At 41.5% G+C, this 25472-nt stretch overlaps 1 protein-coding gene and 1 long non-coding RNA gene across 2 annotated transcripts in view; one reads left to right on the top strand and one right to left on the bottom strand.

The window, feature by feature from the left end:
• Positions 1-18526, bottom strand: part of Amotl1 (angiomotin like 1) — a 130189-nt gene extending 111663 nt beyond the window's left edge. The window contains exons 1-2 of the mRNA XM_078046885.1: positions 18427-18526; positions 6656-6706 (exon numbers count right to left, since the gene is read on the bottom strand). Of these exons, the coding sequence (XP_077903011.1) occupies positions 6656-6706; positions 18427-18511 (136 nt within the window). The 5' untranslated portion in view covers positions 18512-18526. The remainder of the gene's footprint in view (positions 1-6655; positions 6707-18426) is intronic.
• LOC144376854 (uncharacterized) lies at positions 11167-13312 on the top strand. Its single transcript, XR_013437224.1, has 2 exons — positions 11167-11334; positions 12637-13312. It is a non-coding gene; the product is annotated as an uncharacterized LOC144376854 (long non-coding RNA).
• Positions 18527-25472: the final 6946 nt, after the last annotated feature.

The following is a 25472-nucleotide window of genomic DNA, read 5'->3' as shown; positions in this document are numbered from 1 at the left end:
GAGCACCTGCATACAAGCAGAAAAACATTTAATGGTGGTTACTGTGTTCAGGCATTCCTTACCACCATGGTCTGAGGTTGGTATTGTATCAGTCAAGACTATCAGTACAGGGGCAATCCATGAGAGCCTAAGGAAGTGACTACTTACAAAAGTGTGATTGGTACAGTCAAGGGAAAACAATAGGAGACAATGAAAGCCCCCAGGGCTAGTCACAATGCAGAGCTGCTACCACCCCTGAGATGGTTAATTTTAGGTCTCAACTTGACTGAATTAAGGGATGCTTAAGATAGTTGGTTGAGCACTTTTTTTCTGGTGTATCTGTGAGGATGTTTTCAGAGGAGATTGGGGCTCAGAATGGAAGATATGCTCTCAGTGTAGGCAGGTACCATTCAATTGGCTAGGGAAACTGCTGAAAAAAAAAAGGTGAAGGAAAAGCAAATTCTTGCTCTGTCTATGGAGCTGGATATCTTGAGTGCCAGAATGCCAGGTTCTCCAGCCTTTGGATTCTGGAAATTGCATTGGAGTTTCTGTTCCCTAGCTTCCTACCCTGGATTCCCAACCCCATTTTCAGGCTTTTGGCCTCAGACTGTCAAAGTGACACCATCAGCCTGCCTAGTTTTGAGGCTATCAGACTCAGAGTCACCCCACTGACTTCCCAGGTCTCCAGCTTGCAGAATGTTGTGTGAGCCAATTCTCTTAATAAATCCTAATAATATCCCAAGAATACAGCATGACTGAACGCTATAAGAAAAGACTACTCTATAGGAGGTATGGCCTTCAGTACAACCATACAGCCATACCATCCCTCAGCTTGAAAGACAGGGAATAAATACCCTGATGTCTGTCTTTCTTGCCACTATCACATATCCTGCCAGTACCTCTCACTAGCCAAAGCCAACAGGAAGCCAGAGGATGCATTGTAAAGGGTAAGTTTTCCATGGCACAGAGCAGAGTGACAAAAGTAGTGAGTGACCCTGGAAATGCCTCTGAAAATATCTGGGGCATGATCTTACAGATTGTGAAATGGAGACACAGATTACGTAAATTGCCCATGGTCAAAAAGCAACTAAGAAATGGAGCTAATACTCAAACCCACACAGTAGGTACCTGGATCCACACTCTTAACCACTAAGACATACTTTGTTAAGATTACTAGTCTTCCCTCTACTCTACCCAACCATTTTACACCAGTGCCTGGAAACTACATTTGAGGGTATGAAGCACCATGACACTACCATATCAGCCTTGGATTGCTTGTGCTCTAAGTGAAACAAAAATTAACCTGTAGTTTGGTTAAGTATTTGTCATTCTGCCTTTTGTTGAAGCAACTCAATGTGTACCCCCAAAAGAGCCCAGTACTTACATGGCCACAATGAGGCCAAGAGTCATGGTGGTTTGAGCAATAAGAGAAATTTAGGTGGGAGAGACTGCCAGTGAGCACCAATGTATGTGTTCTCTTCTTTCCGGAACATTGCTGTATTTCCCAGTCCCATCCAACTGGGTAAGGCTACAGGAATAGTTCTCACCTTTGGAATATACTGGCAAGGAAGTATTTATCTCCAGGCTGAGATAAGCAAGGTTGAGCATATTTTTTTCTAGCTCATCAGATTCCCCTTTCTTCTAAATAGATACAAAGCAGGCATTGAAAGAATCCGAGCCCATGGAAGACGGTGAAACCAGGGGATGGAGAAGCCAGGAGCTTCCATGACCACATGGAGTAGAGCCCTTCTTAATCCAGTGCTAGAATATAACACCAGAAAGAAACACAGCCTTTGCTGTGTTAAATCACTGACATTTGAGTTTAGCTATCCTGAGTAAGACATAAACACAATTATCTAGAGCTACGACTTCATCCCATATTTTAGAAGTGTGGGGTAGTAGGGGAGTGACTGGCAAACATTTAAGTGATTATTTTAAAGAAGTTACGTAAATGTTATAATTTTTTTTCTGATAAGACCCAGACATCCTGCCTAAATGAGGAAGGCAAGAATAGAACAAGACAACTCTTTCTCATGATATATTGGTCCTCAGAGAGTTAACCCCCATGGCTCCCAAGAATGCAGTTCTCATGGGACACTCCTCTTCTGACTCTCAGAGGGTAGTTTGCAGGCTCTGAGTAAAGATCATCAATTGAGCTTGCTCAGGCATGCCAGGGGTCAAGCAACCCCAAAGGACAACAAATTAGGAAAAGTTAAGGAAATAAGGGACCAGTTTGCTTCTAGATAGTGTGAGTAGGTTTTTTTCCTATTCTTCCTAATATACAAATTTTCTAAAATAATCAGGTATTACTTTTATATGAAACAAATTAAAGTTTTAAACTTTAATTAAAAAATAAAACAAACTGAATAAAACCAAGGAATGAATAAAGGAGTTAATACAAGTCACAAGTTAAAGGATCTAGTCCTCAAGGCACTGTTAAAACCAGTAGAGGAGGAAATCTCAGAAATGTAACTTTTAAAAAGGCAAAGCAGCTCAGCAATGGCTCCTTCACTCTCTCATTCAATAAGCATTCACTGCAGATTTCCCATGTGCCAGGCACTATGTCAGCTGCTACATTTATAAAGAAGAGTGTGGTGGTCACTATCCAGTGCCGTGGTATGTGACCATGGCTGCACACAACAATCACTTGAGATTGATTTAAAAATGACAACAATAATACTTATACTTTGGCCCAGACCCCAAGGATTGTGATGGGTTGGTTCAGAGTTTTGACCCGGTCAAAAGACTTTTAAGAGCTCTTCCTGGTTTTAATATTCAGCCAAATTGAGAACCACTAAGAAGTCATGACACATGGGGTCAGTATTGAAGGATGGGTCAAAGCTAACCATATGAGAAGGGAGAAGGGGGAGGAAGGGTATGCAGGTAGAAGGAACAAAGCCTCATTCAGAAGACTATTCCCAGTGTAACTAGAAGTTTATATTGCATAGGGTTGATGCAGACCCTGGAGGTCCTCCTATACTAAACCAGATGTCTATTCTCCAGGTAGGGGAGAGTCAATGAAGGTTATTAAACAGGGGTGTCGGGGGCTAGAAGGAAGTTCTCCTTCTAAGAACAGCCTGACCTTTACAAGAAACAGCATGCGGCCATCTTGCGGATTATCTCACCTCTGGCAGTTTCACAACCTACGCCCAGCAACTGCCAATAGGAGAGCTTCCCTATCCCCAGCATATAAATACCTCTGTGTGAACAATAAAAATTTGCAGCTTGATCAGAACTCCTGTCTTGCTGTCATCCCTCGTGTCTCTTGTCCCTTCATTCCTCCCCACCTAGGTTCGCTGCCCTTGTTGATGTGTCCTGCCGGTCGGGACACAGGGGTAACCATGATAATATCTGGGTTCATCCCAACTCTCCATGCACTCTTTCTAACCCCTTAGAGATCCACCGCATCTAAGTAGAGACAGAAAAGCTGTGGAAAGGTATGTGCTTTGCCTCTTTAGAAAATGGGCCACAGGAAAGAGGTCATTGCTTCTTGACTCGCCATCACAGTGGCCTTCAGTATGCATTCATCCAGAGACATTTCCTTTTCCTACTGCCTCTTCAAAAACTCCTGTTTTTGTGACTTAATTTCATTATATGATATTGGTATAACACTGAGAACAAATCCCCCAAGGAGCCTTTCATAATTTGTTAGGAGACTGCTATAAAAATTCAGAAGTGAATTAGACTACCAATCAAGCAGCAAGAAACTAGGGGACTGTCACCAAAGGATCCAGATGGAAAACCATTCCACGTGCCACACCAGGGACAAGTCACTAATTCAGTTGGCCTGATCACCATCTTCAACTACCTATTTTGGAGACTAGGTTAGTTGCAGAGAAGCTTTCAGATGAACACAACTCTTTCCAATGCACTCCCACCCCAATCTGACCTCTGGGGAGGAGAAAGGGCTAGAGACTTCACTAGTGGCCAATGTATTCAGTACCACATAATGGTACCTACATAAGAATCGTAAATGAAGAAGTTTGGAAAGTTTCTGGGTTGGTCATCACATCCATGTGCTAGGAGGGTGAATCACCCTAATCCTACCTGATGGAAGCTCCTGTGCTTGGGACCCACACAGATCTTGCCTTCTCTCTCTCTTTCTCTGGCGGTTGATTTGTATCCTTCAGGAGAAGGTTGTGGGAATCTCTGATTTTTAGCCAAGTCTGTCAGAGGTGTGGTGAATGAGGGGAACCACTACTTACAATTGGCATTTAAAGTAGGAGAGAGCTTTAACAGAGTCCTTAACCTGTGGAGTCTTCACAAACTTGGTGGAATGCCTGAATTTAATTAAACTGTAGGACACCCGGCTGATGTTTGCATAGATTTGAACAACTGCTTAGTGTGGAAAACCCATGCATCGAATGTAGACAGTGTTGTGAATAAACAATTTTCCTTTAACTTTTCTTTACCTCTTCTTATATTCTAGCCACGACTAAACCTATGTGCACCTGTGCTCCTAAAAGATGGCTACTGGACAACCTCATTAACTGCTATAAGAGGCATTTTTTCCTGCTGTGTGTCTAAGAAAAGCACCAAAAACTATCATCCTCTTTCCAAGAGATAAATGTGAGCTCCCTCTTTGACCTGAATAGCGTAGAAAAAAATGCATTCTCTCTCAGAAGACTCCTCTGTCAACCCTTTCCCCAAAGAGAGATACCATGTACTCAAATGGAAAGGCACACGATTATACACAATGAATATCAGATGGCAAGGGGCCTCTTTTGGCTTATATAGACCATCACAGCATCTTAGGAATCTAGAACTGGAAAATACCTAAGAGGTTACCTGACAACCAGAACCAACAAATTTCTGTTGTTTAAAAACTACCCATTCTACGGGCTGGGGTTATTGCTATGTGGTAGAGTGCTTGCCTAGCATGTGTGTGACACTTAGTACCACATAACAAATAAAATAAAGGTATGCTGTCCATCTACAATTACAAAAAATAAGAATAAAAACAAAACCAAAAAACTACCCAATCTATACTATTTTGTTATAGCCAAATCTGTTTTTTCCCACATGAAAAAAAAAGGTTGTTTTCTTGCTCTCTAAACTAAAAAGGAAAAAAAAAAACATCACTTTCTTAATATTTACTGCTAATTTGCAGAGCTCCCTCTATTTATCAGTGCCTATGCTGGGCAGTCTAGACTGTTAATCTCAGAGGGAGATATGGAAATTAAAGAGGGTCAAACACCTGGACCTTTCTTATACATAAATCATTCTGCAATGCAAACCATTAAGTAGTTAGATAGTTGGGTCTTTCAGAGAAAGACATTCTGCCATTGCTTATGCTCATCTGTGATCTAAAAGGACCAAATAGCTTCTGTCACACCATGGAATGTCAACGCTGGTATTATCAGTACACAATTACACATGCAGGGAGCTGATCACCAAGTACTTCCTCTCTAATAAATCACGTCATGCATAGTTATGGTTCAGATGTTCTTTTCATTTTATAAAGATTCACTATGGTGTGCCTTTAACAGATAGCATGTAATGTACAATTCCATTAACAGAGACATGATTGCCTCACAACTTGTCAGAAACACGTTTCTGAATAAACAAGGTACTCTTCCTTACCTCAGAGTGCCACTCTTGATCCAGACCTATTTTAAGTGCGAGGTTCCTGGAAATAAATTAGAATTGTTGCCAAGGTGGAATTTTACTTGAGATGATGTGGAACTGGATAAGAACATACAGCCCAGGCTAAGAGGCTGACCAGAAACAAGGTGCCCAATGCTGAGAATATTTCAGTGAGTAAAATTTTTCAATTGCTGTGGACAATTTCTCTTCTCCTTTACTGCCATTTATACCATTTTTTTAAAAAAAATACTTTCATTTCATGGTAGGAAGTCAAGATTTTCAGCTGGTCATAAGAGAACAGCTAGGACAGACTTGACAGATCAGGTGATAGCAGCTAAACCTATCCCTGAGAACAGAAAAAGAAAAAAGGCAACCACACTAGGCCACCAGTAAGACAGGAGAGCAGGAATGCTCAGAAGGATCCTGACTGGTGCAAATTTCCCTCTCTTCACACACTCTGCCTTCGACAAATGTCACCATTCACCTGCCAAAATCTCTTACAGCCACAGGCAGAGGAGCATGGAATGACCTAGTCCAAAATACCTGGAAACCAAATGAAGAATAGCTATCAGGGGGGAAGGCGGCTCCCAGGTCCTGTGGTTTAACGACAATACTGCCCTTTGGAGGCCTTTGACTTCTTTAAATTCAGGGTAAGGACTACCCACACCATGTCCCTCTCAGGCAAGTACTTTGGCAAGGCAGAATCGCCCACCACCGGGTCCTTCCAGGCAGATCAGTACAGGCAGATCAGTCACAGGTCTGGAAGTTTTATGTTCCATGCTGCTTTAGCATCACCACTGATCTGGGGACGGACAGACGGACGGACACACCACACCACACACACACACACACACACACACACACACACACACACACACACACACACACACTGCACGTGGACTCTTACCCCGCTACCCCGAAGCACACGCTAGAAAAGGCCATTCTGTCCAAGAATGGAGCGTGCGTGCCGCCCAGTGTCCTTGACACTTTCTATCCATCCCTCCGCGGGATTTCTTCCAGAAAAAAAAAAGAAAAAGAAAAAAAAGAAAAGAAAAGAAAAGAAAAAAGAAATTAAATTTTAAAGACTTACCTAACTCCTCCGGGCTGTAAGACTCGGGGGAGGCGTCCACAAACTCACTGTCTGGGGGAAGAAGAAAGGCAGAACAAAAACTGAAGCGCGACCATTCAGGGCAAATCGATTAGGCATCAGCTAACAAGCAAGTCCCTTAGAAAAGCCTGGGTTTCTCTCTCTCATTATCAGAATCCGTGAACCAGAGTCCATTAGGGACTTGGACCGCTGGATCCACTGAAGGTAAGGAATTGACAAAGAAATTTGGGGGCAATTCGGCCCAGGGATCATGCATCTTCCAGGTACTAGCAGATGCGCGATAACTTTCTGCGGGCGCTAAGCCTAATCTGCTGTTTTCCCCGCGGGGTGCGCGGGCTCGTGGATCCATCGTCTACCCTCAGCCGTCTGGGCGCATCCCTGTGTCGGCTGGGCCCGGCGCGGACACTCCAGCGCTGAGAAACCTCAAAGTTTTCCAGAGATCCGGAAGGCTTGGGAATGCGCGGCACCTGCTGCTGCTGCGCCAGGCACCAGCTCACACCCTGCGGGGCATCCCGCGCGCATCCCCGTCTGTTGCTAAGCGACCGTGGCTGTCATGCTCTGCAGCGGCGCGCGCGCTGCCTTCCGACTCCCTGTTGGAGGTTGTTTTCCCCCGCTCCAAATCCTTTGCTCATTTATTAATAATTAGAGCATAACCTGTTCAAAAACTATTCCCTGCTCTTATGTATTGCATTTGCTCTCTTCCAATTGTTCTGGGACTTCTTGAGAGGTGTTGTATTTTCAGAGCTTGAATTTTGTCTTGCAACAAGGGAGGAGGAGCTTAATTACGCTGCATGATTTCTCCTTTTTGAACCTATATTCTAACTCCAGTCCAAACATTACTTCCTCCTCTTAAGAAACCACCTGGTTCAACAAGATGAAATAATACGATGTCAACTTCTCAGGTAGGGAAGCAATTATGGAGGACTTCACAGCGCTGTGATTGCGGTGGGAAGGGGAGCACTGCTCCATTGATTCTTAATAGGTTTCAAATACAGGATGTAACTTCTGTATACAGAAGTTAGGGTCTGAGAGACATAAAGTCATTAGTGTCACATTATGGGAATCTTCCTCTCTGGGTCAATGGCCTGGATAATATGGACAGATGCATTGTGTATTTCCCCCCAGGACTGGCTGTAACTGCTCTGCCAGGCAGGGCCCGGGTATTTTAGGACTTACCCTGGAGACAGAACCTCACAGCTGATAACCCCGAGGAGGGGTCAAGGGCAAGGAAGGAGTAAGCATGGATGTCTTTTCTCCGTTTTTTGGAGGACTGACAGTTGGAAAGGCAACAGTCCACACTGTTGTCTCAAAAGGTCCAATGTCTCAAAATGATTAGAGCACCAGCCACAGCAGCCCAGATCTGTAACAATGAGTTTTCAACCAGTACAATTTTAGCCACCCCGGGTTTTCCACTCGCAGCTTTCAGTTTCCAAATCCCATGGAGGACAGAAAGAAGCACTTCAGCCAGCATTGCTCTTGAGCTGAGGGAGGTGGGGCCGTCCTCCACCAAGGCAGCCATTCTTGAACTGCTTAGCCTATCTCTCCATCCTCTTCTGTTGTCCCGCTCCTGATAATCAAATCTCCAAAATCCAATAATCAAATATGCTTGAGTGATTTGCACATATTACTCCTTCCTATTCCACCTCCTAGAATCTTTCCATTTGCTCTTTGCAATTCATGGTTCATTACTGGCAAAATCTTCTGATCTTCAGTCCTCCTCTCAATGTTTTTTTGTTTTTTTTTTAATTTCTTGCTCTGAAATCTGACTCTCCTTGAATAGACCATATTATTTGCCACTCTTTATTTCTTCCATCCACAAACTCTTCAGTTATTCTACTCCTTCTTGGAAGGGATTGGCATGTGGCTCACTGTCAGTTGCCCCAATAACATTCCCATGGAAATTCTCGGTTTTTTTCCATATGGACATAGTGGATTCTTCTCACACTCTGGTCTCTCAACTATGACATCCTCTCCTATCCTTGACCTTCTCCACCAGGCTAGCCACCTATTTTCATAGAAACACCATTCTTAATGTCAATGTCAAGCATTCTGCTCTCCAACCACCACTTCCTACCATCCTAGTTTATTGCCTCTGTTGTCTTACCCTGGTGTCTTCTTGATCCTAACAACATCTATAATTTACCTCTTCCATGACCTTTTCTCTGTCTCTCACTGTCTTTATGATCTTAGTTTTCAGATTCATTGCTATTATTTCTCACATTTACCCTCAAATTCATGTTCCTCTCTCTTTCCATACTTTACCTAAAAAATAAACAACAACCCTCTGCCCCACAATTCTGGTAAAATCTAATTCTCTTCTTTCTTTCTGTCTGTACTCAGTAAAACATGATTGGAGATTCAAAAATCATGCTGTTCAATTGTTAAAAATAAAACTTAACTCAAGTGGACCTTGGTGCATCTCAACAATCAGTCTATGTTGGCCTGGTTTATTGACTCTCCAGCTCTCCTGTTGCTATGAATGAATCATCTGTACTCCATCCAAGGCCAACTCCATTGCGGGTCAGACACATTCACATGGTTTTTTCCCTTTTCCACTTTGCTTTCCTTTGTCCTAGGCCATTCCCAGCTATGTACAACATACTAATTTCATATCTTTAAGAAGAACAAAATCCTTCCTTGATTCCACATCTCTCTCTAGACACCAGTCAAATTCTCAACTGTCTTTTATAACAAAATTCATCAAAACATTTGTCTACTCTTGTAGTGTTCATTCTTCCTTTTGCTCTTAAAAGCAACCCAGGGAGGAGTCTACCTTACCATACACCAAAGTAACTCTTGTCAAAGACAAGAATAGCCTTGCATTGCCTCCAATGGTCAGCTCTTGGTTCTAACAGCAGCTTTTAACCCACTGTTCCCATGAGTGTATGGGGTCTGATGGACTGTCTGCAGATAAGTCTCCTTGTTTTTCCCATTATATCAAGAAATAAATGCTCTTTGTATTCAAAGAAAGTCAGAATAGAGAGGGTTTTGAGGCCAGCTGGACCTTGATTCTAGGCCCAACTCCACCATTAACTGGTAACTTAATTTCTGCCAGCCTCCATTTCTGTGAAAATGGAAATAATTCTCATACCTAATATCTAACTGTGGTGAGAATTACAATAAATTGATGCACTTTGAGCTCTAGTAGAGAGACTGTGACATTGTAAAAATAAAGTTAATTATTATTGAATGCCATGTGCCTTTACAGCTGACACAAATGGCCTCTTTTCTTTCCTTTGACAACTCTGAATTCCTGAAAGAAAAATACTAACCACACGGTATGTTTAAATTAAGGGGAATGTTCATTGTCTTTGCCTTTCAGTTGTGTTCTAATGGTTGGCTTGAAAGTTGGTTATATGGCAGCAAGCTTTCCCCCGATGAGGAGTGCTATGGATCATATGTGACCCCTCAAAATTCATGTGTTGGAAACTTAATCCGCAGATACATATGTTTATGGTATTTGGATGTGGGCTTTTGGAGAGTAATTAGGATTAGATGAAGTCATGAGAGTGGGGCCCCCATGGTGGTATTAGTGGCTGCATAAGAAGAGGAAAAGAAACTCACACTAGTATACTTGCTCTGCCTCTCTATGTGACACCATCCACCATGTTACAAAACAGCAAGAATGCCCTTATCCAACACATTCTTGGACTTCCCAGCTTCCAGAACCATGGGCCAAGTACATTTATAATCATTATAAATTGCCTGGTCTTGCATATTTTGTTACAGCAACAAAAAAGTAAGACAAAGAACATTACAAATATTTCACAGGGTGAGTAGGTTCTAGAGCCTGCCCAAACTATTGTTCTGCCAAACAAAAATTTACAATGGACTCCCCCTTCAGTTTGTTCATATACATCGATGACTTGTAAACAAAGAGCTTTCTTTGTAGCATTTTAGTTATTTGAATTTTCTAATCAACTGGAGGTTAATGAGAAAGCATTTTTCTTGTTTCAATATTTGCTGTTGAAATTGTTCCTAAAATATAAGATTTCAACTTTCTATCTTATGAAGTAGAGCAAACAATAATGTTTCTTATTAATCAACCTGACATTTATTGAGAATTTACCATGCTTTCAACACTGTGCTAGGCACTGCAGATACAGAGATGATCAGGACCCTCATGAACTTCACCATCTAATAAGGCATTCTATGATAGAGAGCCTTATTGACTCTTGGGACAATGTCTAAAAGAGCCTCTTCACACTTGACTTACGGGTTTCTTACAAAGAGATGGTTCTACTAGAGGATCACTAAACTATAATGGAGAGTATACAAGTTTTTAGGCTTGCATCTCAGCTCCATCAGTTATTAAGGGGGTGAACTCTCAGGGATGTTACTCTCTTAGAGCCTCAGTTTCCTAGAAAATAAGATTTATCTCATTGAATCATTGGCAGTGGGAAAATAAGTTAGGTATGAGACAGACCAGGTACAGTGTACAATATGCAGTGGGTACTTAATGAATGTTCGTTTTCCTTCTACACAGTGGTCTGGAATGTACCAGAGTGCCTTTGGTTCCTGCCTCAAGTGGACAGTAGGCATCCTGCTATCATGGCCCCTGCAGACAGCAAAAGGGAGGCCCAGCTCCTACTTCAAGGTCAATGTTGGAGAGTGGAACACGTGGAGAGAAAGAGCAAGAAGAAACATTTCTGTGGCTTGAGGTGAGGTTTTCTATAGAAACAGATCACACAGCAGGTGGTATCTAATGATCACTGTTACTATTGCTCTGATACTTGACTAACTAAATGGACTTTTGGAAGCTAGTTTGGGAACCTTCCTCCAAGCTATAATATTCTTTATTTCTTTATATTATTCTAAATATCTTGATTATTTTTTGTTATGTAAGCATATAGTATTCATTTGAGGTAAAGGAAAAGAAATGTTTAGTACAGATGGCTATAAACTGAAAAATAAAAGCTCCCTTTCCCATCTTATCCCAAGATCCATCTCCAACCTGAAACACCATCCACAGCTTCCTGGTCATCATGAAAGATGTGTTTTAGGCATATTTACAAGTACATATGAATTATTTAAACAGTCAGATATAGTATTAATTACCAATTAATGGCAATACATTTCTAAATGTAATTTAGCTGCATCCCCAATCATAAGCTGGGGTATGACTATTTTCTGTTTAGTAAGGCAAGCAAATGTATTTAAAAGTCATGGGTAAAAGAATCTTTTCAACTATTAGAACACAAAGTTTAAAAACAATTTAGGCTTTTAAAGTATTATATTCCAGTATTCTAGAACACTCAGTCAGAACCCTCAGGTGTTGGTAGTTGAGGTACATACAGTTATATGCCATTCTGAACCCAATTCTGGGATCAAAGGAACCTCAAGCTCCATTTCTAGGGCTAGGAGCACACTCTGCATGTTGTTGTAGCTAAAAGATGTTTTCTCAGCAGAATGCCCATTGCTGATGTTCTGACTAGGGAAAGCAACTCTAGTTTTGGGTCAAGGACATGCCCTGAGCAGTCAGGAAATGCCATTAGCCTTTGGCCAGCCTCTGCTGCAGAGGTGGAAGGGCCTGTCTATCTGTCAGCCTGCCTGGAGCAGAGGCCAAAGAGAGGACCTTCTGTGAGCTACTTTAACTTTGGGGTCCTTTAGGAGTTACATGGTCACTTAGGCAGAGGAGGAAAAGTGATATGCTTCTTCCTCCAAGAGTTTGGTGAGGGGCTCAGAGCTACATGGGAAGAAGATTGTTTTTGTTGTTGTTTTGTTTCTGTTTTTTGTTTCCCAGCCAAGATATGCTATCAACTCTGCAAGAGAGAACCAGACAAATGCTCTAATAACAAGTTAGAATGGTAGCCAGGGTGTCCTAGGGATCTCTTCACAGCCTTCCCAACAGTCTCCCGGGAGGTCACCAATTTGAAGTATGAAAGACAGAAAGAAGTGAGCTGAGCCTTCCCTCTCTGCCTTTCTCATCACCCTGGTATTGCCCTTTGCTGTCTTTTGTGCAGGTCACCATCTGTCTCCTGGAGGCTCTCTGCTAGCCAACAGCTGAGCAGAGTGGAGAAGCAAGGCCCATCTGCCTCGCTCCCCTACTGGGGCAGTGTGAGTAGGACTGATTTGGGAGAGAAGAGTGGGACCCTGACTGCCTGAGCACAGCATGACCCTGTTCTGTGTCCTTGTCTCTAATCTGCATCTCTTAGGATAAGCCAACAGATGACACCAAGGATAAAAGCAGGCCCACCAGAGTAAGATTTTATCAAAAAGAAATTTGTAATTAATTGGTTGCAGCATTATCTCCTCCGCTGAATTGGCCCAAAGGTTATTTCCACTTCTCTTTGGGCTTAATATTCTTTCCTTTTAGCACAATCTCACTTTATAATTCTTGATAAAAGGGAGGGAGAAAAACACAGTTGCTTTCTTTCCTCTTAAACGAAAACCAAGCCTCAGATAATTGCCTTAGTTCTTCATAAATTCCAAAGAAGGAAGTAGGCTACATAGGAAGAATAGTTAAGTATATCTCATCTAAAAATAATCATTGTCCTGGGGCTGGGGTTGTGGCTTAGTGGGTAGAGTGTTCACCTAGCACCTGTGAGGCCCTGGGTTCAATCCTCAGCACCACAAAAAAATAAAAATAAAATAAAAGTGTTGTGCTCATCTACAAATAAATATATGTATATACTTACATACATGTATATATATATAATCATTATCCTTAGCAAAAACAAGATAAGAAATAATATGACATGAAGTCTGACAGGAAGCCAAGAGCTCATTTTGGTGAAAATGCTAAATATGTTCTCTTAAAAAAAAACAAACCCAAATATCAGTGCAGAAGATGCTGTTAACAAAAGCAAGGTATTCTGCAAAAATACATAAGCAGATAAATATGGATTTATCCAGTCCCCTATTCTCATATTCCTGTTACCAGCTATGATATAGAGATGAAGATTTAAAAGAATCCTACTCAATATCATATCAAAGGAAATAAACTCTGGCTAAGTCAAGAAGCTACTAGAAGGTGTAGACATGAATCAGAATAAAAAACTATTCCAAAAATACACACAGAAAAAGGTTCCTGTAGAGGAAAATCATATCCTTCCTACTTACACCCGGTTGGATCTATTGAGCGAAATCAGATGAAATATCTTGTGTTAAGAAAAAGGGCAAACACATTTGCTGCAATTGCAATCTATAAAAAAACTATTTTTAAAAATCCATGAGATGAATGTGAGTGTCTGCTGAAATGCCGACCACCTTGATCTTGTGTTTTTCACCCCAGCATCCTGTACAGAGGTTTGAGAGAAAATGGCTCCTTTCAGAGCTGCAAATAGAGTGACCTTGGGATGTATCTCTTCTTCCACATGAAAATGGTTTTCCCAGTACATTGTGTGATTATCACAGTGTAGGTGATGGGAAGGACAGGAAGAGGTCTGGACTTTAGCTATAGTCTTGTCATTAAACTTTGAAAAGACCCCAAACCACCTCATCTGCACTGGTGTCTATAAAATGGGAGGGGTAGAACACAGGATGGCCCTTAGGAAGTGTAATGGAATAAATGCCAGTAAAAGGTGATAGGTAACAGAGTTTCCTATATTCCTCTTTTACCATGGAATGCAAGACAAAAAGCATCAAACTTCATGGAAATGTGGAGATGCAGAATAATATTGCCCTTTGAAAACAACAAAAAAGTAATGGACAGGACACAGCTCTGAAGTGTAAAGCCCCGAGTCTAAACATAAGTTCTGCTGCCATTTGCCGTGTGAGCCTGGCTTCACTAACCAGCCTTTCCAAGACTCAGTGTACTCATCTGCAAAATGGAGATAAGAATAACTACTCCACAAGATTCCAGTGAGGGTTTGAATGAAATGCAGTGGTATCACTTGGCTTACAAACCGCACTCAGAAAAGGTTGCTTCCTTCCTGGGCAATGACCCTGAGAGGCACCAGAAGGGAAATCTGCTCCTTCCTGTTTTAAAAGCATAATGGAAGCAGTCCCATTAAATTTCTGCAGTGCACCTGGTCCACCCTGCCAGGCTGTGCTTCCCAGACTTCCTGATTCTCCCCTAATGAGGTAAGTAAACAGGTGGAGTCCCTTGAAATTAGTAGATGACAGCAGGACTCCTAAATAGCTGAATGAGCACATCTGGAACAGGAAGAAGAAATGTTTTATGGTTTTACTGAGAAGGGCCTCCCTCCTGCATCACATATACATATAATGTGGCAGTGGACAAATCAAATGAAGAGCCAGATCAACTTGTAATGCAACAGTCAGAAACAGGGCACCAGCCAAAGGCCATCCCCTCGTGTTTTAGGTGTCAGGAATTACATACAATTTCATTTTGGAAAACGCCCTTCAGATCTTTAAAATAAGTTTGAAAACCCACTGGCCCAGGTCCTTGGAAGTGTACGACACAGAGAGAGTTTCTTTCAGAAACTCCTTATCACCTTCAGACATCCTGGGCTCTCCCCAGCCAGCTTCCTGAAGGTAGTCCCACCCTAATGGCAGCCGGAGATGCTCCAAGGATAACACAAGGACAGATGTTGTGTGGATCTGCCTCAAGGTCTATGACTCACCAGGATGACTGCACTTCCCTGCAGTTAACACAATTCTCACAGGATTTCATGAAGCCAAGAACCAGACCCCAAGACCTGGACACTTCTAGGACTTTCCCAGTACTTCATTAGAAATTCAAACCCCACTCGCCCCCATTGGGCCTAAAAGATGGAACAGCTAGTACCAGTCAGTGGTGGGGAGAGATGGGGTAGAGAAACATGGTGCTGAGAAAAGATACTTGGAAGCAGGTGGGTAGAGACCTTGCAGTGCATTAGATGAGGCAGCTGTAAGCTTGGATAAGATCCACATGTTACAACAGCTCTGTTGATTTTTTGGCCCTCTTCAGAGCTAGTTCTCTTTTCTACTGTGGCAATTAAACCACCAATAATAAAGGTTTGTAACTGGTTCACCAGAGCCTTAAATTATGAAGACAAAGTAGGGAGTGTTGGAGAGTAGATTGAGGAGCAATAGCTTATGGGGCTGGCATGGGACAGATCTAGGTTCAAATCCCAGTTTAGTCATTTGTAAGCCAAATGACCTTGGACAAGTTCCTTAATCTTTTCAGGCCCAGTTTCTTCATTTATAAAATGAGAATACAGTTGTGAGAAAGCTTGAGATAGTCTATATCTATACAAAAAGAGGTTTAGTGTAGTGTCTGAGAATTGTATATAATAGTATATACTTAGTAAATGATTTAAAATCTTTTTGAGCCTGGTGTGATGGTGCACATGTGTAATCCCAGTAGCTCTGGAGGCTGATGCAAGAGGATCACAAATTCAAAGCCAGCCTCAGCAACTTAGTGAGGCCCTCAGCAATTTAGCAAGACCCTGTCACTGAATAAAATATTTAAAAAGAGCTGGGGATGTTGCTCAGTGATGAAGTACTCTTGGGTTCAATCCCCCGTACTCTCCACAAAAAAGAAAGAAAAGAAAATTCTTTTTGATTTCTCCAATCTGACTTAGCTCTGGCACCGTGGGGTGAGCACTCTTTGTTTCTGCATGAGTTTCCTCATCCCACTTCCAGACTTCACCAGATTCCCATTTTTGCCTCCCTACTCAGTCCCTTTAAGACTTAACATCTTTCCTGAATCCCAGCCCAGGCCTCGGAACCACCCTAATGGCAGCCCACAAGCGTTTTCAGATTTCACCACATCCATCCCTTGTCATTGTGCTATACCCTAATATCTAATATCTAAACATGGCCAGACTTTGTCTTGGGTGCCTCCATCATTGCAGATATATTATCTGAACTGGAACCAGATTTCATAGGATTTGCTGCCTCAGAGGCTCATCACTTACCCCATAGCTGTGCCTCCCCTGTAGGCAGACCTCAACACAGGTCTGTTTCCCCTTCCTATTGTCCAACCTTTTTCCAAAGAATGTAGATATCTGACATGGTAAACTCAGAGGGATACGGTAGTGTGTGGAGCTAGTCACAATAAGCACTGTCAACCCTTTGTTACAGTGATCCCAGAGGTTCCCTTCAGGTCTAAAATTCTAGGATGGTTGATTCTATTGCCTGGGTAACAAAAACACCAGTGGGCAAACCTCACCTATTTCTTTCCTCTGCTTTCAAGCTTTGGTAAATAGACCTGGAGGCACTGAGTGAAATGCTATGGGTGTGCTGAAAGCAGGGTAAAGCAATGCAGTGGTGCCCAGAAGCAGTTGTGCAGCCAAGTGGGCTGCCACAGCACCCAAAGCCTCTCGATAAAGGCAGAGATATGCAGAGGATGTGGTCCTATCCATCATACATTCATTCATTCGTTCATCCAGCCACCAGCTGGCCGTCAGCTCTTTGCCAGGTTGCAGTGATGCAAAGACGAATTAAACATCTGCCTCAGGAAGCTATTCAGGATACAGCCATGATACAGTGTGGAAAGTGCTGTGGCAGCACCAAAGAGGGCCTCTCAATAAGAACAGAATGGGGGCAAATAGGTGGAAGTACAAGAAGAAATCCCAGCTCAGCTGACTCAAGCTGAAGCTTCAAAGATGAGAAGGGACCGTCCAAGTGGAAGGCAGTTGGAAATAGCTTTTGCAGAGGCTCACGTGGATGTGAAAGCAGGACATACACAAGGCTCCTGAGGGAATAGATCTACTAAGAGAGAAGTGGAGTATTCCTAGTGGTGAGCAGCAGGAGATGAGTCTGGAGAAGCTGGCCTAGGTCTCATCAGAAAGGGCTGTATATTGAGCTAAGGAGATTCACTTTAATTCCACAGTCTGTGCAGACAGACTGGCTTAACAAGCTTTTAAAAAGTGGATAGAGTGACAACATGTTGGGGCACAGGAGAAAACAGCTGTGGACTGCATCCAAATTCTTGCATCTGACTTTCCCTTTGGAAACTCTCCTCCAGTTTGCCATAATGTTGTTTGGAAGATGTATCCTGGTACAGTGCAAAAGCTCTGTGAATGTTGCTATGTAAATTGTCCCATTTTAGAGATGGGGCACATCAGAGAATGTTGTCCAGTGATCTCTATGTCCATGTTGCTTTCTCTCTTGTATTCCCATTGCTTGGTGTATAATATATGATAAACAGTATTCTCAAATGAATGAATGAACACAAACAGGAGCCAAGCTCTCACTAAAAGCATCTTGTGAGTGCATTCAGTTCAGTAACCTCTGATCTCTCCATCCATAGCCTCTTACCATCAAAGTCAATCTCTTTCAGATTTGGGAGATGGGAAAGTATTGAGTTGAGTCTTAGAGTTCTGTTTCAGGGTTCAGGTTCTTAATTTCTATACTCCACTCCAGGAGAGTTACAACATCCCATCATTTAAGGCTAAATCACAATAATCATATAACTGGACAAAGAAAAAGGGGAGGTGAGCTGACCTCCTCTGTTTGTAGGTGTTGCTTTGGCCTTCATTTGAATGCTTCTAGGGTTGTTAGGAGGCAAGCAATACAGTAGCATAATGCCTGACACATACCCCAGCACCCACCTAGCAAGGGCCAAAGCTTGGTAAATGACAGCCTACATTAGTGATTCTTATTAGAGTTCTGTGTAGCAGGCATTCTTACTCTTATGCTACAGCCCAGGTATTTTCTCAAAATCCCATAGCTTGTAAGGAGTAAGTTTAGGACTGAACCGAGGTTTGTCTGACTTCAGAGTGCATGCCCTCTGCTCTACACCCAGCTGTTTTTGAAAAGGCAACAGCACTGGGCATGTACCAAGAACAGCTGGGCTCACATAGGGAGATGCAGGAGTTGAAGAGTACCACGCGTGTCAGGGACATCAAAAGCGACCATACCTGCTCTTGTGCTGGGAAAATGATGAATTCCACCAGGCGACAACCAGTTTCCTTCCTCCAAAGCCCACTTTTCACTGAGGTCCATGCTTCTAGCAAGCCCCTTGTATGTGCAGCTCTCAGAACAAACAGAAGTTCCTTCAATACATAAAGAGCACAAAAAAAAAAAGGAGGTGTGAATTAGTATTGAAGTTCTCTTGGAGATGGGAAAATTTCATGAAGGAGATTAGTCAGTTTCTAATTTATCATGTTTCTTTGGCATGAAAAGCTTATTGTTGAGATTTGGGCATGGCCTGAGTTTGAGGTTGCTCAAGTCCACAAACCAAGTTTCTTTGTGTATTCGAGTAACAAACAGTGGAACAACTGGCACGTGCTAGGCTTTAGGCAAAGAAGTTCCTCTTTAGTTCTCTATGTTGTATAGACTTCTAGAATTTCAGGAGGCACAGTCAGATCTCAATTTCAGCAGGAAGAAAGGAGAAGGAAAAAATGAAAAGAGAAAAAAAGATATATTCTTATATATGTCAAAGAAAATAGACCAAAAAAATTCAACTAAAAAGTTGTTATCATTGTATTGGAATGATGGCTACTTTTAATTTTTTTTTTTTGTAATTTTCTGCAATTTCCACAATGAACATACACTGATTTTGTAATTTGGGAAAAGTATGTAATATGATTTTAAAAACAAGTCTCAGAGCCAAGAGGCCCCATGGAAACCAATTTTCCACCTCCTCTTGAAAATCATGATAGAAAGGCACATGTCACAAGGGCTCTCAATTTTCATTCACAAACAGGTCATCCCACTCCACTGGCCACCTCTGAGAAGACCTTCCTGTGGTATCTCTACTTACAAACAGTATCTCAGTGCATGACAACTCATGCCCAAACTTTTGCTCATATTACAAAGAGGTTTTAATAACACTCTGCATGTAGCAGGTCTTCAAATGAAAGTGGTTGAATAATTGAACACGGATGAGTCACCACATCTGTGCATGCAGCAAGTGGACCATCCACCATGGCAGAAATCCTGCCAGCCTAATTAGGATGGGCACTGATTATCATGTGCTGTAATCAGACCAGCTGGCTTGATTTGGCCCCTAGAATGCTGTTCAAAGTTGCCTTGCAGGTTCTTGCGCTGCCTGCCAGACAGCAGACATGGAAGACTGACTTGTTGCTTTTTGGATGTCTGCCTAGGGAAGTGTGGTACTCAGGGGAGTTGCCACAAACAAAAATCTCTAATAAAATACAAGGAGGTACTAAAGATTATAGTGCACTTTATTGGGCACTAGCTTACTAGGAATTTTTGTTCAAGCCAACTACCCAAAAGTTTTAGAAGGGAATTCTAGACTTTCTGGAGTGAATATAGCACAAAGCAACAGTAAGAACATTGGATTTAAAAATAAATCCAGCTGTGAGTTCTGACTTTGGCACTAACTGGATGACTTTTGGGAAGTTGTTTACTTTTTCTAGACTGAACTACTTCAACTTTAAATGAAAGTATTAAGAATAGATGTTGTCAAAGACCTGTTTCAGACTTCCAAGACTTGCAGGCTATAATATTATGCTTTTACATGCAAAGTCAACTTATATACTGCATCAGAGGACTGAGGAAGCTGCATTATTTATCCATTAGCCAACTGAGGCAATAGCCTCAGCCCATGAGAGGTGGCTAAATGGGGCTCTGTTGAACAAGAGATGTTCTCCGTGCAAAATTTAAAACATGTCTGAACCATGATCACACTTGTATTATTTAATCAACTAAAATAAATATCCAACATTTTTATCTTCATTAGGAAATAAACTCTGGGCACAGTGGCACACACCTGTAATCACAGTGACTCAGGAGGCTGAGACAGAAGGATTGCAAGTTCAAAGCCAGCCTCAGCAACAGTAAGGTGCTAAGCAACTCAGGGAGATCCTGTCTCCAAATAAAATACAAAATTAGGCTTGGGATGGGGCTCAGTGGTTGAGTGCCCCTTAGTTCAATCCTGGGTACCTCCCACACAAAAAAAGATAAGATAGGAAATAACATTATTAATAATAGTCCATTCTTTAAAAACAACATTTATTTACTACAGACTGGTAATTCAAAATAACTTCATTAATTTAAAAAATCACTTCATTAATCCTTGCAAGATCTTTCAGAAGAGTGTTGGAGATCTTAAGAGATTTGTTTGACAAAAATGGGCATTACTGATTAATCAGAAAGTGTTTTTCAAAGTAGACTCCTCATCCCTCTTTACCCAATAGCCTAGACATCCCCAGGAAACAAATTTGCAAGATGATATCATCTGGATGTGTGAGGTTAGACTTCACATATATGCATTTCATTTTATTAATCTGAACTAGATAGGTTGACGTTGAGTGTTTTATTAACCGCAACCTGCAAACCCTGCTGATTTCTCTACTTCTCAAGTTTCACGCCTCAGCGTGGGAAATCCAAGCATCAAATGTGAAATGAAATTTCATCAGATACAAGTATTGCAAGAAAGACTTTGATCAATCACATCTGTTACTGAAACTCCAACAGGATCCCTGGAGTCAAAGTTGCTCATGAAAGTCACAATCCTAGAAAATAATTTCCAAGTCTCTGACTGTATAAAACAACTTATTCAAGGTTTTCACTAAAATATTAAACTTCTATCCCAGTAAAAACTCTATCAAAAACTTAAGTCCAGGAAGAAGAAACTAAAATTTAAAGCAGTCATGGGAACTTAATGAAAAAAAAAAATTACTGCAACCATGGAAACAAAAAGTGAGGAAATACTTTTCTCTAGGTCAGCACAGGAAGGCTCAAACAACATGCACAAGTTGGGTGGGTTGAATAGGAAAAACTATTAAAAACTTACAGTTGAAACTCTTGACTTTGAGAATCGCTTTTTTAAGAAATAGCTACCTGCATAGACACTGGAGTCTGTGGAATACTGGAATAGTATAAATCTAAAATTGGTATTCAATAAATATTGATTGATTGAATGGATGAATAAATGATAATGACAGGGTGAATACTCTGGCCAGGTATTATATCTCCTTAAGCTCCCCAAAGAGATTCAGCTAACTCTGATAAGGTGGTATGGGACTGTCCAGAAGAATGGCCCTTTAGACTTGGAGATGTTTAGCTCTCTGGCTCTCCCATGACCAAAATTCTCCTGAAATTGACATCCTCCTCTCTTGCTGATGTGCCTTTGGAGTGAACCACTACATAGTTACCCAAGCCAGAAATCTGGCCATCCTTGATTGATTACATCTCGCATCCAGTCAACCACTGAGCCTTTGTCTATTCTAACTTTCAAGAATTACCTGCTTCTGTTTCCATTGCCCCAGCCTTAGTTTACCCAATATCATCTTCCACTTAGATGCTGCAGTCACTTCAGCGGCTCCCTGGTTGTCACTTCTTCCATCCTGTTCTCCACACTCTGTAGTAGTATTTTTAAAACACAAATCTGATTGTGTCACTCCCCAATTAAAATACTCGGTTGATTCATTATTCCCAGGAAAAAGCCTAACATGGCATGTGAGACCCAACTATAACAAGGTATTTTCAATCTGTAAAGAAGCTCCCCCTTTGGTCTTTTGAATATTCAGTCATTCCTAGAGCTTTAGCAAGATTGTTCTTCCTGCTTCCTACCTTGTCACCCCATCATACCTTCCTCATGTTGCTAACTGCAACTTACCCCTCCTGTCTCACCTTAGACTTGGTTGTGTGTTCCCCAGAGGCTCACACAGACTACCTATGCTTACCTTGTTATGCCATTTATTGCACTGTATTGTAATTGTCTGCAAATATATATGTAGAGTTTAGTTAATAGTTTATGCACTTAAGAGCAGAGATTCCAAACTATTTGTATCAGTATCCCTAGCCATTTGTATAGTAGCTGTCACAAGGTAAAAAATATAGATAAGTTGAATGAATGAATGAATGAATGGGTGAATGAAATGCTTGTCTTTGACACAAATATATCTTAGTTTCACACTTCCCTTTAAAAGTATTGTTTGTAATCTCACCCACCTCCTCTGCTTCTTTGCAATTTCTCTACTCTCCAACCACACCCTATTTGCCTCTGCTTCCTGGCTCCATTCCGACCTCCTCATCCAGTCTAACTTGCTGAGATTTCCCAATTCTTGCTCTCACTTTAGTTTGCATGCCTATCCCTTTGTCCAGCATGGCTCTGGAGTCCCTGTCTCATATACATTTGCCTCCCTTACTAAGCTTGGGATAAGACTGCTCCTGACTCCCCATGCGAGACACCTGCCTACCTAATGCAGATGAGATGTACCTAGTTCTGTAGTCACCGTTTTGAGGGACATTTCTGGTACTGGGGACTTGGTCTACAAATACAAATTCAGAAAAACCTTGGCCATAATTAGGCTCTATCTTAACTGTAATTTTGTGGCTACCTCTGTTGAGATGGAACAAATTAATTAGAAGAGCTGTGCTTGGAGAATTGGGTAGCATAATCCATCACTCAGGTATTTAAGGAAACACTGGTTCTAAGGAACATGAGCATGATTACTGCAAGCAAGACCTACTTGTGGATAACTTAAATTATAAATTAAGATGGATACACACACACACACACACACACTCATACATACACATTGCTATGCAAAATAAATAAATTCATTTGATAAAAATTCACTCAGTGTCTTCTATGTACTAATTGTGCTAAAAATGTGAGATAGAAAAGGATAAACGTTGTCCTTTTCTTCAAGGAGACAAATATCCTTGTGGAGGAGGCAAATATCTGGACACATCATTACAGAACAATGTGCTAAGAGTAAAGAAACAGGCATGCACAGGGTAAAACAAGAACCTGAAAACAAAGAATACAGGAGCTAGAAGACGAGCTTAGGACCTCTAGTCCAACCTTTGCCTTATGCATGAACCCCAAATATATGCCTACTCAGCCTTTGCTTAAATACTACCAGCAGTAAGGAGCTCACTACTTCCCCAGTAGCTCACTGCCTTAGTGAGCAGCTCTGTCAAAATTCATTTGTAGATTCTCAACAAAAGATTGATATTCACCAACAATCCTCAGTGCTGCAGAGCTTTCCCAGGACCTCCTGCCCCTTCAAAGGCTGCCTAAAGGTAGGATGCTCCTCCAGAGATATCAAGATTTTACTCCAGTTCTGATGTTCTCCAAGCCCCGCAGGTGTGGACCTTCTTCAGTGAGTCAGGAATAAGAAGGAGCCTTCCATCATGGTTGCAAGTAGAGGGAATAAATATATCTGGTTCCACCCAGAAAACAAACAAAACAACTAATTGAAGCAGGAGAAGTAAGAGGTCACATGATGGAATATTCCTTCTCTGCCAGAAATACCAGGCTAAGATCTTCATTATCTAGGATCCAGGTCAAGCCTGGTGTCAGCTTTCTGAAAAATTCAATCATAGATGAGCTTGTGGACCACAGGAGAATGGAGAGCAGTCTCCTCTTGGGTTGCCTCAAGAGTTTTGCTCTGATGTCTTTCAGTTTCTAAATTTGGAAGAGTTTTGCCTTCTAGCTCAATATAATCCAAACATATTAGACATCTAGGCTCTTAATATTGAAGAGATAAAATTCAGTGTCACTTATAAAAATCTTACACTTATTTGGAAGAGAAAAACACTCTTACTCTAAGTATCCACTGTGAGGAAGCAATGCCTCTTTGCATGAATAAAAAGTATGTGAAATGCTAGAAGGAAAGAGTCTCTGTCTAAAATGGCTGATGTTTGGAGAATTGGAATGATTATTCTGGGCTTCTGATTTGTTTCCATGAATTCTTACCAGCTTTGTATAATTGGAAAGTTTGAGTAACTGAAAACCATTATTTCAAATTGGCTTATCCAACTGGGCATGGTATTTGTAAAGCTACTGTGGAATTTATTGATGTTAATATTTTAAGTGTTCCAATAAATAATGTATGCTACTATTCTCTAAAGAGCTGTGGTTACAAGCATATTTTTAGGAAGCGTAATGAAGTTAAAAAATTATGAGGTCTTTTGCAGAACCCTGTGACTCAGTCTTTTCATCTCTAAAGTTAGTTCATTGAGATCAAACTCAAAAGTCCCCTCCACCATGAAACCTTCCTCAGGAAGACTTGCTGCCCTCTCCCTTTGTATTTCTTAGAGTTCTTTATATCTCATTAGGACAATCCTTTCCCACTGGAGGATAAAAGTGAGGCCAGGGCAAGGGACAGGTAGCTAATTATCAAAGAAAAGGAAAAAGTAGATAGTGCTCCTCATCACCTGATTGCTAACAATCTGCAGGGAGGGGAAGGATTACATTGTCCAACACAAGCAATTACCCCCTGGACAGCTCTCTTCCTGCCCTTTTGGTCACTTAGGCAGGGTAGGAGGTAGAAATGTGAGAACAAAGGAAACCTGAAATCTATAAAGGGACAGGACACCCCACTCCCTAGGGCACCAGCTCTGGACTAGCTGCTCCTCTCAGGATCTCTCTCTCTCTCTCTCTCTCTCTCTCTCTCTCTCTCTCTCTCTCTCTCTCTCTCTCTTTCTCTCATCTACCCTTTTAATAAATTTTAATAAATTTTTTTTGCTCTTGCTTTGGGTGTTTAATTTTCAACACTGGGGGAATAAGGACCCGATCCTGATTTTCAAGACAAGTTTCAAAAGGACACACTTTACAAGAAGATTGCCTTTCCCATTAGAAGGTTGTATTCTCGAGACAAAGTCACATTATCCATCCTTCCATCCTCTCAGTTTGCACAATGCCTGGCCAGACTTGGACTTGGATGGGGCTTGTGGATAAAGATTCACATATCTTCAGCTCAAAAACTTAAGTGAGCCTGTATCTTTAAACTTCTCACATAATTCAGGGTGAAAACAGCAATCATTACAAATGATTTGTTACCAAATTCGGTCACTCAGGCACCCAAGTACAAATTGATGAGCAAGGAAAATAGAAAATCAGTATCTCAGGAGAACTGGGTCCTTATCTGATTTCAGAATTTTTTTTTTTTAATGTAGTGGCCCTGAAAAAAAAATCACTTTATATTCCTGGAACTCAGTTTTGCTTGTGTGCAAAATAAGGCTCATAAAGTTCATTTCTCCA

The sequence above is a fragment of the Ictidomys tridecemlineatus genome, chromosome 4, assembly GCF_052094955.1.
Source record: "Ictidomys tridecemlineatus isolate mIctTri1 chromosome 4, mIctTri1.hap1, whole genome shotgun sequence".
In the NCBI taxonomy this organism is placed as follows: domain Eukaryota; kingdom Metazoa; phylum Chordata; class Mammalia; order Rodentia; family Sciuridae; genus Ictidomys; species Ictidomys tridecemlineatus.
This window is presented reverse-complemented; position numbering and strand designations above follow the sequence as displayed.